Consider the following 14,880-nt stretch of genomic DNA (forward strand, 5'->3'; position numbering starts at 1 on the left):
CACAGAAAACCTTTGGCAGTGATGAATTAGACAAAATGGCTACCAAGTGTCCCAATAACAGATTGTAAAGAAACAGTAAAGGAAAAAACTTCCATCAGGTTAAGAATAACCTAAAAACATTGGAACGACGTAGTTACTAGGTTGCATTTATCCAAGGGTGCTGACTGCTGAATAAATATTATAATCACCCAACTAAATAAACACAACAACCCTAGGTTACACAAACAGGGTTACAGAATTAAGATCCACTGTCCATTCTGTGCGCAATGTATGCTCAGGATGTCTGTTTCATTAAAATACAGCGTATCGCCACTTTTCCCATGTTTTTCCTCCTCATATTAATTCATATACGTCATGGGTAACAATAATGTTATAGCAGCCATCTTGCCCCAAAAAGAGTAGACACTGGGAGGGGTAAGGAAGGCTTCCCAAGTCATATGACTGCAATGTCTGCAGACAACTGCAGTGACAGAGCAAAAGCCTCTAGACGATCCAGTAGACGAAGCAGCAGCAGATCTGGTACAGATGCACCGTAACACACTGTTTTTAGTTCAATCTTTAAGCCATCTTTGGATTTCTGTACAACCTGATGCTAAACCTCGCCAGCCTCTGTAGGAAACGGTATCATGATTAACGTCTTTATGAGGTTGCAGTATTCAAACCAAATCCAAAAGAAGAGTGCAGCATTTCTAAATCTGCCACATTCACAAGGCTTAACTACAAAGAATGTGTAAAAACAATGTAAAAAATGTCCAGTTTAAGTGATGCTGTACCCAGATTTAAAATTAGAAGTATGATGTGTATATGGAGATTTAAATACAGTAAGAGAAAAGCAGATATAAACATTATGTGATGTTGTCAGACTGTGGGAAAATGTGGGATATGTACATGTGGGAACCCGAATGTAATGCAGAACACATTTAGAGTTAAAATGGTAATAAGAAATGAAGAAACCTGACTTTAAAATTGCAGAAATACAAATAACCAATTGCAATGGTGTGGTAAACCTTGTTAAATCTGTGCAGTATCACTCTACACTCCCCCACACTATTCCTGTGTCAGCCTGTACAGCAACCAACCTTTCTGTGCTGATGCCTTGTGGATGTGCACTCCTCCTGAACTCCACGGCTGCCCGCTGATCTGCAGAACATAAACAAGAACAGGAAAAGAAAAATGACTTCACACAAGATCCATATTACGCCCACGGCAGGGACACACTGATTTGTTCAGATTAGTTAACTGTATGTGTACATGTTCAGTGCTGTGTAACCATAAAGTGCATAGCTGAAAGGGTTAAAGACAGAGGCTCTACACATGACAGTTTTCCCCCTCAGGTGTCTGCTGAGTAGCAGGTAGCTTAAGTGTGCATGGGGTTAATCAACACGTCAGCAAAGGTGCGTCACCTGCGCATCCTCCCTAAGTAATGTGAATGAGGTCAAGTCTCCAAAACAGAATAGCTACAGTGGGGAATGCATGAGACATAAGAAAACATACTACATGCAATTGGCTATAGGAGATCCAGAAACACATACACACATACACACACACACACACACACACACACACACAAACACATTCACACATAAACATCTTTTCAACAGTGGGGGTGATGCTGCAGCATCCACTGTACATCAGGCAACTTGCACTCTGGTGCCTGCCTTACCTGCCTGTGCATAAAGAGCTGCTGACAGACTGCAGAAGAAAAAACTTTCACAGCGCTTATCTCAGAAATATTTTGGCTGAGCGTGGCGACTCATGGGCGAGGAAGAGGAGGAGAGGAAAAAAATCCCATTTCCAACAGGCGGCTTCTTTGTAAATGAGCAAAGAGATGCAAAACTCCATCTCCAATTTTATCAATTTCAGACAGACTCCAGACAGTCTCCAAGCGGTTACGTGCCTGCTTGTCCTGCGCGTGCACGCTGAATGGCGCGAGAAGCGGGGATAACAGATCCTGACTGACACCGTGAGCGGCCAATGACGAAGAGGTGCCGGATGTAACATCCAATCAGAGTGGCCGATAAGTACAAACCCCGCCTCTCCGCCTCCTCACCCGTCTGTTGACAGTGCACTGAATAAAACAACAGTCTGATTTAAGCAGTTCATTGCACCCACAAGATGTGGGTCACTAACTGCAGCCTATTTACTCTGGGAAAATAGCAGACATTCATTACATCATGTATTTCAGAGGACTTGATATTAATGTAGTCTATAATATACACAACACATCACTGATTCTCTTCTATCAGCACAGTCTGCTTTTGTCATAAGGTTTTTTAATAGACACATAAACATAGATAATAATAATAATAATAATAGACACATTTAATACACAGTAAAAAGTACATAAATATTATGGTCTACTACAGACTAAGTCTGCTTCTCTTGGTAATCTGACTCCATTAGTCCTAACATTTGGTCTCCCTGGATAACCTGTATTACAAAACTGGTTATGTGGCTCTGCAGCCTCTGGGTTTTCCAATAGGACGTGTTCATTTAAATGAGGTGGTCTTGTTCATTAAGACTGTCCTTGTCACAACCATGAATGAACTATTTAAGATGAAATGTTTACACCTAAAAGAGATGGGTAGAGTCTGTTTGTCCCAAAATAAAGACTGATTTGCCCCTAACTGACTCCAGACTTGACTTGGACACCTCAGAAATGACATGTGTGTTAAGAGTCTGAGGCATTGAATGTTTTTTTTAAGAAGGAAACTTTTGTTTTTTAAAACCTTCCAATATAAACAGTAAATGCATCACAATGTGCATTGCTAACTACAAGTGTGTGTGGTATGTCTCCTCAAAGCACAGACTGAATAATCCCCCCCAAACAAAGCTCCATGCAGCACCAGCTGTACTATATGTTGTTTCATTTGGATACAGGGATTTCAAATAGCCACCTCCTATAAAGAATGAGGGTAAAAAGATAAAAGACAATGGGTCCACCACATCCAACTTCATAAAGCATCTGAAATTCAAGTCAGTTCTGTCAAGCCAGATTTTATATCAGAAATTAGCCTGAACGTACAATCTGTACAGCATTTGACAGCCTCTGTCCTTAGTTCCTTGAATTGGAAAAGGTCAGTGTTGAGGTCAGTGTTGCAGATGATGTGTATGTTACTTAAGCTAAACGAGTTATCGTGATATTAGTGTTAAAGTCACTGCAGCTGTTGTAAGGTCAGATTTGTAATTTACTAGTTGTTCAGGGTAACATGTCTGCGAACACAGGATTCTGGTTATTTACTAAATTGAAAACCTATTAAAGTACATGAAAGCTGTCTAAAAATGCAGCGCTAATAACTTACTGAGTAAATACTAGTTGCACTTCATTTAGCCATGGCTTCATGCCACTTGTTACAGAGCAGCCAGTGCAGGAAACTCCTTTAAATGAAACACAAGTGGCACACAATGCATTGATATGAGGCTGATCTTAATCAGCTAATAAACAAGGGATAGTAATTTGATAAATATCTTTTCATATGAAGCAACATGTCTATGAGTTACACAAAGGTGATACATTGCATATGCTGACTACTACCCAATACACCGACACTATTATGGGTTTATATTTCATTCAATGGTAATTGTATACTACCAATGTCAATGAAAGGATTGTGAAGGTCAACATAATATTTTCAAATACTCTGAAGAACGATACTAGGACGATATGGTGTCCAGATTTTCTGGCCACAAAAATGTCATTACAATAAAATTTGTATTAAATGTTGCTGAACTAACGTTATGTTCACCAATAATGGAAGAGTATGTTTAATTCTCTGCCGTTCACCATTCTTTCAGACTCACCATACCATTTCATTCACTTCATATTTCTCTGTGGTATCACAGAATTTCAACAAAAGAAAGGCTCTGATGCAGGACCACTGAAAGTTTTCTATTGTTCAAGTGAGAGGTGAGATGAGTAGAATATGTCATCGGCAATGTTTGATTTGATGGTAGCATATGTTTAAGCAAAATAAATATTGGCCCACAGTTTTTTTAAACATGCTTAGTTTATTCAATTCATTTTAAATTAAGTGATGGTATTTCAAGAGTACTGAAACTGTTCAACAAGAAACACCTAAAAATTACACTGGAACTCAAGAGTATAACCCAAACTCTAATTGTAAGACCTTAGCCTTAACTCAGATTTTTTGTCAAGACAGAAAATTTTGTTACTGCACCAGAAAACAAATGTACATGTTCTGAGTTAAATACAAAAAATATGACCTCTGACCAACTAGTACGAAGTTGTAAAATCTTTGTGCAATTAAAATAAAGCTAACATAAATATTATGTAGTAACTCTAACTCCATTCAGAAACTGTCTTAAAACCAGTATGACACATGTAAAGCATGGAACAGCAAAACAAACTGGCTAATCTATAAAAACGTGTTTTTTTATTTATTTAATCATTTATCACTTTATTGTGTACTCCTTTGTCCATGTCGGGATACTGTATGAAGGTTAATTCAGTTTTACCTGATCTGAGTGGTCAGACTATTGACAGATGATCTATTGATCTGATCATGTGAAATTACCTGGCAGCAGATTAGCCATGTAGCACAGTTTACCACTGTGCTCTAACGTGGTTAACAGGGAGCCAGCTTCTTAGTACCATAAAAGAGATCAAAGGTAGCTGGATAACCCATAATCTTTCGACATACTGGTACCTGCAGGTACCATTGCTAGTGATACATGTGGCAGCCATTGTGTCAGTAGATAGATAGATAGATAGATAGATAGATAGATAGATAGATAGATAGATAGATAGATAGATAGATAGATAGATAGATAGATAGATAGATAGATAGATAGATAGATAGATACTATTTTTAACATACCGTCAAAAGGACAGTACTATATATTACTGTTCACAGTAATATATAGTACTGTAAGTCAAACAGATACTGCTATTCTGCTCACCAAGGTGTAGGATTGTTATTGGATATTAAAATAGAATAAGTATTTAGTGAAAGATATGGGATTCAAACCATAGCCTCAGTGGGTCTCAGACACAGTACATTTATTTATTTTTTTCATTAAAAAGAAAATTGCAAGACTATACACTGCCACTCTTAGTATCAACACATTTGCAGATCACTATGAAAATGTATTGTCCCACACAAAACAACTTCCAAGTTGGCATTTAAATTCTGTCAGTACACACAAGGCATACAGACAAGTTTGTTGTAAAGAACTCTGTCCTTTGGATAGAAAATAACAAGTCTTGTCTCCTTCTGCTTTGCACCCTTTAATTTGCATTGTTATGGAAAACCGCTGGATTTGGATAGTGCACAGAATCATTGAGGTCACCATAATAGAGTGTGACAGCTCTCCTTTTCACATCTATTTGGAAGTAAAATCAAAATTCCTGGGAAAGTGAATCCAAAGAGAATAGAAATATTTCATACAGTTGTTTAGAGTGAATTTTTAATAAGGTGTGAAATATATCAATATCCATTGCACCTGCATTTGTTCAAGCAGGAAATTCGGATACATGGGATTATGTATATACAACAGGAATATGTGAGTTTAGGACCCTGAAATACCAGGCTTTTAAAAGGTTTAGAGAGTATGATATAAACGAATAGCAATACTGGGGCCTTGCCATTGGCTTGTTATCAGTATCAGTTGCAACAGTAACAGTAATGCACATAGACAGTACTGTTTGCAATACCGTGGATAAGTTACATCTTATATTATTTTTTAAAGAGAACAGAAAACAGTTGCCAACTTAACATCTTGTCTGTAGACTTCCTGCAGTCCATTAGAATTCACAGACTGTCTTTCACTAGGAAAGTCCCTTTACGCTTTCTCAAATTAAAAATCTCATGGCTGATCCCCTCCATCGCTCTGGCTTTCAGATATTGACCTTGTGGTGCTACAAAATAGCTTCTTCCTCACTGCAGGACCCCATAATGAACCAATACAATGAGGCTTCAGTTCACTGTGCACCTCTCTTTGGTGTCTCTCTGGGTCTTTGTTGACGTTTTTCAGCCCAGGAGGAATCTGAGAGTTAGAATTCTGCTGTAGTCAACCTGTAGACAGACAACAACTTTAACTTTCACACCTAAGGAAGTAGTAAGAAGGGGTTATGACCTTAAAGGGAAGAAAAATCAGGGGAATGACCTGCATAAAAATTAAGCAGCATATTGCATTTGACAAAGTGACCATGATTCAAAACGTGCAAGCATTTAAACATGTGGTATCCTCAATTGGAAACTAAAAACTGTCTTATTTTAGCACATTGACCTATTTTCAGTATTTGATAGATGCTATACTATTAAATTTGTCACCAGTGGCAAAGAAAGATGGGACTGGTTAGGCCGAGTTAAGTTCTTTCCATACAGCTTTGTCAAACCCATCTGTAGCTTTCACAAAACTCAATGCAGATCAGAGACAGCATTTTAGAAAATATTTACAGTACGTGTCATAAAAGCTCTGTTACTATATCTTTTTTGTCCTAGTGTTTTACATAGTCTATGTATTGTCCAGCCTGATTTTGGACATCCTCAAAGCAACATAATCTGTGACAATGCGATTATATTTTGTTCAACAGAATGTCCATCTTACTATGTCAGTAAATAAATACATTATTTTAGATTTTTTGTTATATATCAGCATGAACCTTTATGAAAGCAAAATTGAATTGCGTAATTCAAGTGTATGGTAAATGTGTTTTCCACCCCAAAGGATTACAAGCAGTTGTGGTTTGCAGATCCTTCATAGCGTTCAGCAAGTGTTTTTACTTGGCCTGTCATGCAGCAAACCGAATGGGGGAGGGTAAGCATTAGATCCCAAATCCCGGGAATAGATTATGGAGGGAAGTCGGTTTTCCTATAAATATATGTTTCACTCCATCTTAATCTGAGCCGAACCGCCCCCTAACGCCGAACAGTCGTGCGTTATAATGCTAAACTTGATCCCAACCTAACTTTAACCATCACCGGGTGCATCTGTCTGCTCCTGCGTTTTGGGATCTAACGGGGGAGCTTATTTCTACCCACAATGCATCACTGCAGCAGCTCTGCCATGTTTTCACTGGGGTCGTGAAGGGAAACCATCGCTGCAGAGAGGCCGTCCCTTTGCGACGTTGTGTAACGTTTACTTTGCCGCGTTTGTGGTGAAATACCAAATATTAAATGTAATCGCCACTTTTATGTTCAGATTTTAACCGGAAAGCGCCGAGTACCATGTCAGCCGACAGTCAGGGTGAGTAATACCTGCGGAATTTTTTTCGATAATGCTAAATTAGCCCTGTCGAAGCTAAGCTAACATGGCTAACAGCAGATTAAAACACGGCTGCAGGGACGCTAAGCCAAATTTTTAGTTTTAGCTGTAGCTAAAATAAACTAGAGTCACCTCGGAGAGACGTTGGTGGGCACCAGAGGTTGATAATTGTGGGAAATAGAAAAAAAGTACACGCCAGTGGTAGCATTAGCTTTAAGGATAAGTAGCTAACGCTGATTAACGCGATGTAACCGTAACGTTAGCGTTAGCACAATGAACGACGTATTTTTTTACACAGGAATACATTAATGTAAAGTCGCTAAATATTCGTGTTATCCGGTAATATAACGAATCAATTCTGGGGCAAGCCCCGCGCTGGTCTTAATCTAAAATAATTACACCATATTTGCGCAGCTGCTATCCTTAGCAAGCGAGATGGCTAACAGCTAGCTAACTGGTGACAAAACGTGCAATTTGAATAACCGGGGTTTGCTTTGTTTGCCGTGTCAGCAAACAGATGATGACTTTGCTCTTGTCCTGTTAATAGGTGTCTAGTTACATCAGGTGTGGTAGAATGTGCTGTTAGCCACAACGTTGCCTATAGCAGCTAATGTTAGCTAACCTGGATCCACATAGCACGAAGTTCTTTGTCTGGTTACGGTGTTGTCTTATCAGCCTTCATTTACCTGCTCAGTGTTGGTTTTTATTACCTGTACCTGTCAGCATAGGTGGAAATGAGCCCACGACTACATATGTTTGTAGGAGCGCTCATGTATGACGCAGCTTACGTTTTGTTTTTGTTCTTAATTTAGCTTATTGGTTGTAATTGTCAGTGGGATGCAGTGGCTGTCAGGTGATACTTTTTATGGGAGTTATTGGCGGAATCAATACAGATGATTAGAGGTGATGAAGTTCATGGACCTGGCCTGTGAATACATTGGAGCACCAAAAGCTGCAGTTTTGGGGTATTGTTAAGGAAATGCTGAAGAGATCTCACAGCTTGTGAAAATGGGTCATTCAGAGGACCTGTAAGAGTGTCTGAACTTTTTCATCTTCCACAAATGAGACAGTTTCACCACAGCCAAATCCAATAATGCATTCAAGTAGTCAGATATACAGCTTATGGTTTTGATGTGGATATTCAGAATGATAAATTTGGACCTGTCAAACTACACATCAAATAAGATCTGTTGAAATACATCTCAATTTAAAATAGGAACTTTGATATTTCACTTTTGACATGAAAACTAGCAGATAGTCATTATTTTACATTTTCCTCTTTCCTGTGATTGACAAAATATTAACTACTAAACTGATGCCTGGTTAACAGTATTTTACATAATGCGGTGGCTTTTCTTTTTTTATCAGGTTCATATACTAAATTTACCAGTTAATTATTGCCTGAAAAAAAAAAAAAAAGTACTGCAAGTCCAGTACTGAAGCAACTGAATGGGGCAAAATAAACTCAGATCTTCAGTGCTGCCATTCAAACATTAAGACATAGATTTATTTATTTATTTTTTTTGGAAGTTTCTGCAACAGAGAGCTCTTTTTCTGAACTGTTCTTAATGACATGTCACAGCAGAATAAGTGCAGGCAATAAAATAAAATTTGGCTTTGGTTTCAGCATACAGGTTTTGTGCATGCTGGCGTACTGTAACACTGTCTGGCCTGAAACATTCAGCATGCTCCATGTAGGAATCTGTACGCAACTTGTGTGCTCTGTGTGTGTATGCCAACTGTCCATAACAGTAGTTGGGCTTTTATCAGTGGAGGTGTTAGCATTGCTCTTGGATGCTTTAGTGGGTGCTATGGACAGATCTACTACAAGCATCCAAGAGAAAAAGTGAGAAAAGTTGCCTGTGATTATTCTTTTGTTAAAACATTTATGGTTGTGTTGTTTCGCTATTGTGTAGCTTGTGTGTTGCTTTCTGCCTGCTTTGCTGTTCATCTGGTCATTATAAATACATTGGTTATGTGATTATTGGTATATTTAGGAAGGATTCTTACAAAATATGCATACACCAGCAAAAGATGTTTGCAGGTGCAGGCATATGGTTGTGTAGTTTGGCATTAAAAGCACGCTACAGCCTTGTAGGAACCCTTGAATAGTTCAAAATAATTGCTTGCCTAATAGTTTTAGCAATCTCTGTGTGTTATGTGCTGTGGTATATCAAAAGGTCGGCTGAGGAAATGTCTATGCTTATTTTATATTGTTCAAATTGTGCCATGAAGCAGTTTCACTTGTTAAATCGTCAAGTCTGTACCTTTGTTGAACTTCATGAAGCAGAGTTTATATAGTGCAATTTTCTGCTTAGCAAGCCTGGTTGTTACTGTGTAGCAAATTATGTACAAACTAAACTTCTGAAAAAATGTACCTATGTATGCACTAAAGAAACAATTACAGCGTTTTTGGTGAGGGAGTTATTTGCCTAGAACTAAAAAAAAATCCACATTGATCAGGACCTGATAAAAGGGACCAGAAACAGTCAAGGATTAGGAAAAATAATAAAACAGAAAAGCCACAGGAATGGAGGTTTCTTGTTCTGGGTCTACAAGCACTGCATGTCTGACTTTAGGGGCTGTATGACCTGCGTTATCTGCCAAAGCCTTGTTACACCACAACAAAATAAATTACAAATGTATTTACTGTGCAAACAGGTCGCTAAGCTAAGTAACCAGACTTTAGGATTGGAATATGATAGCTGTAAATGGGATTGATGAGTCTTCTTTCTCAGTTCACCTTGGAGGCAACACAAATGATGCTGGGAGAGTGACTGAAAGTTAATTTATTTTTCGCGGGTGTGGAGAAAAAAAAAATCTGATATACACCACAAAGTATATCTGTGATATTCTGCTGTCAAGGAGAGTATTCATCTTGTTGCTAACTCTCTCTGGTTACATATATATAAGGCTTAGAAGTTCAACCAATTAAATTGAAGCACACTTGGATGTTTTCATAGAACAATATACTAGGAAAACCCTTAATATTTTAATTGAACTGTTTATAAGACACTCTATGAAACTGGACAGACATTAAGTTCCCCCATGTCTCATATTTATCCTGTTTTGGGACTTTTGGTATTATTTACTGAACTTGACATTAAAGTGCTGTAGGAGACCAAAAGCATGAATACCAGTATAATCAAGCATTACACAAAGTGATTGTGAAAACTGATCATAACCAGTTCAAATCCATCATAATAGCAGCAGACTGAAGTTATAATTATGCAGAATCAAATGGCATGTCAGTGCTAGCTAACATTGCCCATTATGTGTCTTCTCTGTCCTATCAACACATGGTGCTTCTCATTATTTAAATCACGCTTACTGATATTTAAGATAGTAAACCTTAGGAAAGAAAACTTACAATTAATCTTTTTGTCAAACTGTAATCTGTGAATGGTGGCAGTAGGAGAAGCTGCTGCTGATTAAGTAGCTGAGTGTACTGAAGTAACCATCCCATAATGAACTCCAATATAATCCTGTCTAAAATGAAGTCCCATCTCTCCACCTGTACAAATGCATGGATAGATTCACCACAGTGAAAAAGGTGAAATGCAAACTAAGACTAGTAATAATTTTAAAAAAAAATCAACTCCTGGGACTTGGTATGACCTACAATCTGCAGGCTGAGGCAGAGTACTCACTTTTGAGATGTAATTTGATATCAAGTGGGAATGGTACTTTTAAGAGCATTGCTCAAAACGCCTACATTTTCCTCTGAATTCCTGTCCTTATGTCCCACAAAATGTAAAAAGAAAATGTGTAATTTGTTTTCAACTGATACGATTTGATAAATTATTTAACATGCAGGATGCAGTCCTGTCAGAGGGATCTTGAATTTTAGTATTTTATGTTATATATAACATAATGTTATGTATTAGAAAGTCATTTTAAGGTGACATCTGTGGTGTCTTTGCACTGGCTGCTCTTGACATTTTATCTGGAAGCTGTGATTCAAAGAATAAACGATTGCCCTTTGTTCATTCTGGTTTATTCTTCCTACTGATGTTCTCTCTTTTGTTGCAACGGTGTATCAAATGTTACCTAGTTGCAAGGTTGGAAAAACATGAAAACCAATCCCATGTAACACATGAAGCTGAAGATTTGATGTTGATCTTGTTTTGCACTTGTCTCACAAATTAATTCAGATTGGCACAAGGAGAATGCACATTTCAAATTGTGACACAGACTGACATCAGCCTATGTGGAATGTTTATTGTTATTAGCCTAGCCCATGATGTGGCGCAAATCCATAAGCAAAAGTGTGTTTCTGTTGCAGATTATGACTTTGTTGAATATGAGAAACCCGGTGCTGAGCGGTCCCGCAGGAGGAGGGGTGAAGATGATGATCTAGAGAGGTAAATCATCTACCATGTTCTTATGTATAGTAAGAGTGCTGTCAAAGATAGGTCTAAGTTAGCCAAGGACTACACCGAAACACACTCAGAAAAGTTTAGCGGAATCGTAAGTTCCTTACGACAAGAAAAGCAGCAGATGGTAAGACATAAACGCAGTTACCAGTTACTTCGCAAAAGATACGGTGCCAGTTCAAGCAGTTGAAAAACATTATTTTAAACGACTTTTGAATACGTTGGATCCAAGATACACACTGCCAGGCTAAAAATATTTTAGTCAGACAACCCTGCCAAAGTTGTACGATTTATGTCGCCAAACTGTGGTGCTTAACTGCAACTTGTTTCATGTTTAACTAGAAATTGTGCACTTTATTTACATTACTTATTTCTTTGCAAAAGCTGTATTTTTCTGGATGTTCCTGAGTACCATATTTGAATGTATTAGTCAAGTGCACATTGTTATGCTAATCCTATAATTATGCAGTATGACAGGATATATTTTGCAAGTATTTATTTTGCTTGCAGATATACATTTAAATTGCTATATTATTGCCAAAGTTATTTTTGGGGTGATGTTTGTGAAAAGGTTTATGAAATAAATTGTATGGGGCCTTTTAAAAATGTTTACTCATATTTGCACTATTCTGCACAGGTGATTTCAATATTTTGTATTGTTTAAAACCGAATGCTTTAGTATTATATGTAGTTTCCATTCGGGTTTTAGGTGGCAGTTAACATCGTTTTAGCAAGATTGAGATAATGCAGTTTAGGACTTTTATAAATATATTTTTGTAGGTTGCAAAATATCATCTACATATCATTATCATCAAAATTCAAAATAAATATTAAGATATAAGTTTTGGCCAATATCATACACCCTTATAAGACAGCATGTATCGGTTTCTAAAAAGAAATTACTGTGCTAACTCTGCTTGGATGTCTTTTCTTCTTAAAAGTGATTTGGAAGAAAATTTGTTGGAGGAAGATTGGCTGTCAGGTAAAAAGGTAAGATAAAACAAAATCTCTTTGAATCTTACTTTTAGTTTTCTTTGATGCTATGCACCAATAAACACTCAGCTTGTTAGGATGGTTTCTCTACTTAGAAGCATGAAACAGAAAACAGATCCAAACATTGGTTAGTGTTGCTTGAACCTTTAGAAAATAGAAATGGACTTGTAGCAGGTGGCTCCTCCACAGGGAAAATCTGTGGAGGAAGCACAGTGTATAAAAAATAACTGCGCTGACCTGCCCAGATTGCCTTCACCACATGGGAATAGAGGTGGTCCCCTTCCCCCATGCGTTACACACGCGCACACACACACACATAACTGAGAGACAATTTTTGAGGTGCAAACTAACATGTTCATAAGGTTTTCTTTCAGAATCCCTCAGAAGTGTCAGATGAGGAACTGAATGATGACCTTCTACAAAGTGATGATGAAGATGTAAATATGGGGTAAGATAATTGAATCAGTTCCTTTTGTTGGGGTTAATGATTTTGTTAATGTAAGGTTAAACTTCAGTTTTTTTGCATATTTGTTACATATTTATTGTGTTCAGTGGAAACTGTAATATTTTGTTTATTTCCAGTGGTCAGGATGTGAGCTTCAATGCCACATACAGCTTGGGCACATCCTTTGATCAGCAGGACACCTCACAGGAAGCAACCTACACAGATGACGTTGTAAACCTGGGTGCAGAAGGCTGCGAAGGGGATTTAGAGGAGGAGGGATACCAGGAAGATGGGGAAGAAGAGTACACAGAGGAATACAGCCAGGAAGACAATGCAGATATGCCTGAAGACCAAGTGTATTACACTGGAGAGCTAGCTGAGTGTGAAGATCGCTGCCAGGATGAAGTGATAGACATCCAAATCAATGAGCCCATAGATGGTGAATTTCAAGTGAGTTTTCACATTTGGCTTACTCATACGTAAAAGCTGGCTGCAAAGCTGAATGCACACAAACACACATACACGTCCTCCCACTTCCTTTTCTTTCTAACTCTATTGTGTTCAAGAGATAATGTCAGTTTTCCTGTCCTCGGAAAGGGGACAGTCAGGATTGAAAAACTATTCAAGAGAGGCAGATGTAGGTTGGCGTTTTTGGGCAGGGGTGGATTAGATTCATTATCACTTCCTGCCAGTTAATTTCTCCATCTTGCTGACAAAGTTTGTGTTGACAGCTTGTTTGGCTTGAGGTAGTGCTCTGTTGTAGCCTCCAAATCCCTGTGCCATTGTGACCTTGGGCCTTGTATCTTGGAAGGAGTAAGAATCTGCTTTGTGTTGTGGAGATGTGCTGCCAATCGGCGGAGGTTAATGTGGGGGGCTTTTATCATGGGCTTTAGACTGGATCTGATAAAGTCTCATGCAGGTGAAAAGATTATTGACCTTCCTGAGGACACCCCATACAGTTTTCTAATGATTGATGCTGGTTTCCCTTTTATTCGTTTCCCTTCCCTCTTAGCCCAGACTAAGAGGATCGAAGATAAGACCAGATCCATGTGAAAATGTCCGCTATGGTCCATTTACCAAGGTGTGATGGTGTTTGGCACCTGACAGAGATATATTAGCCTTCCTCCGTTCCCCAAACAAAGATAAGATGTTGACCTTCTTACTAAAGGTGCACCATGCAAATAAATGCCTGCTTTGGATTTTGGGAAATGTCTGCATATGTGGACATGTTTTTAAATTGTGTGTGATACAAATAACTATTTACAAGGTCACTAAACTGCTTGGCCTTGGTACCATAGTATTTGATGAGTACTGTGTTGATCAGTTTAAAGGATTAAGCTGTTTTGTTCCCTTGGGGCACCCTGTCCATCCATCTGATTTACACAGGGTGCGTGTGTGTGTGTGTTTCTCTTTTCTGCATTAATATGTGCTGCTGTTTTGCAGGTTAATGGAGCACAACAGCAAATACCACCATTTGACCTACAGTCTGACTTCATTTAGCAATTAATTTTTATCAGTGGATGCTCCTCAGATAGGATGTTTGAAGTCCTATACCCGTTATGAGATTATATGAACTTATTGCATCATGAGTTAAACTAAAATCCTTCTATAAAGTAGAAGAGTTATTTGTCATCTCCCAGAACACTTGCATCTTTGCCATGTTTTTGGCATGGAGTCATGAACTTACAGTGTGGCCAGTGATTTGCGAGGAGTCAGTCAATGATATTTTCACCATCACTGATGCGGGGAGGAGTGTTTTTATCTGTGCCTGCATTTCTGTATATCATGTCAAACATTTACATCTCATTGAATTTCAAATGCTGTCAGGAATAGTAATGA

At 38.2% G+C, this 14,880-nt stretch overlaps 1 protein-coding gene across 5 annotated transcripts in view; it reads left to right on the forward strand.

Moving 5' to 3' along the window:
* The first annotated feature begins 7,009 nt into the window (after positions 1 to 7,009).
* rbm33a (RNA binding motif protein 33a) overlaps positions 7,010 to 14,880 on the forward strand; it is a 30,629-nt gene continuing 22,758 nt past the window's right edge. For 3 of the 5 annotated variants that reach the window (XM_026292918.2, XM_026292922.2, XM_026292921.2), the window contains exons 1-5: positions 7,010 to 7,209; positions 11,513 to 11,591; positions 12,545 to 12,593; positions 12,959 to 13,044; positions 13,179 to 13,491. In XM_026292918.2, the coding sequence (XP_026148703.1) occupies positions 7,191 to 7,209; positions 11,513 to 11,591; positions 12,545 to 12,593; positions 12,959 to 13,044; positions 13,179 to 13,491 (546 nt within the window). In that variant the 5' untranslated portion in view covers positions 7,010 to 7,190. The remainder of the gene's footprint in view (positions 7,210 to 11,512; positions 11,592 to 12,544; positions 12,594 to 12,958; positions 13,045 to 13,178; positions 13,492 to 14,880) is intronic. The other 2 variants (XM_026292919.2, XM_026292920.1) reach the window with 2 other exon arrangements.

This window comes from Mastacembelus armatus, chromosome 20, assembly GCF_900324485.2.
Source record: "Mastacembelus armatus chromosome 20, fMasArm1.2, whole genome shotgun sequence".
Classification (NCBI taxonomy): domain Eukaryota; kingdom Metazoa; phylum Chordata; class Actinopteri; order Synbranchiformes; family Mastacembelidae; genus Mastacembelus; species Mastacembelus armatus.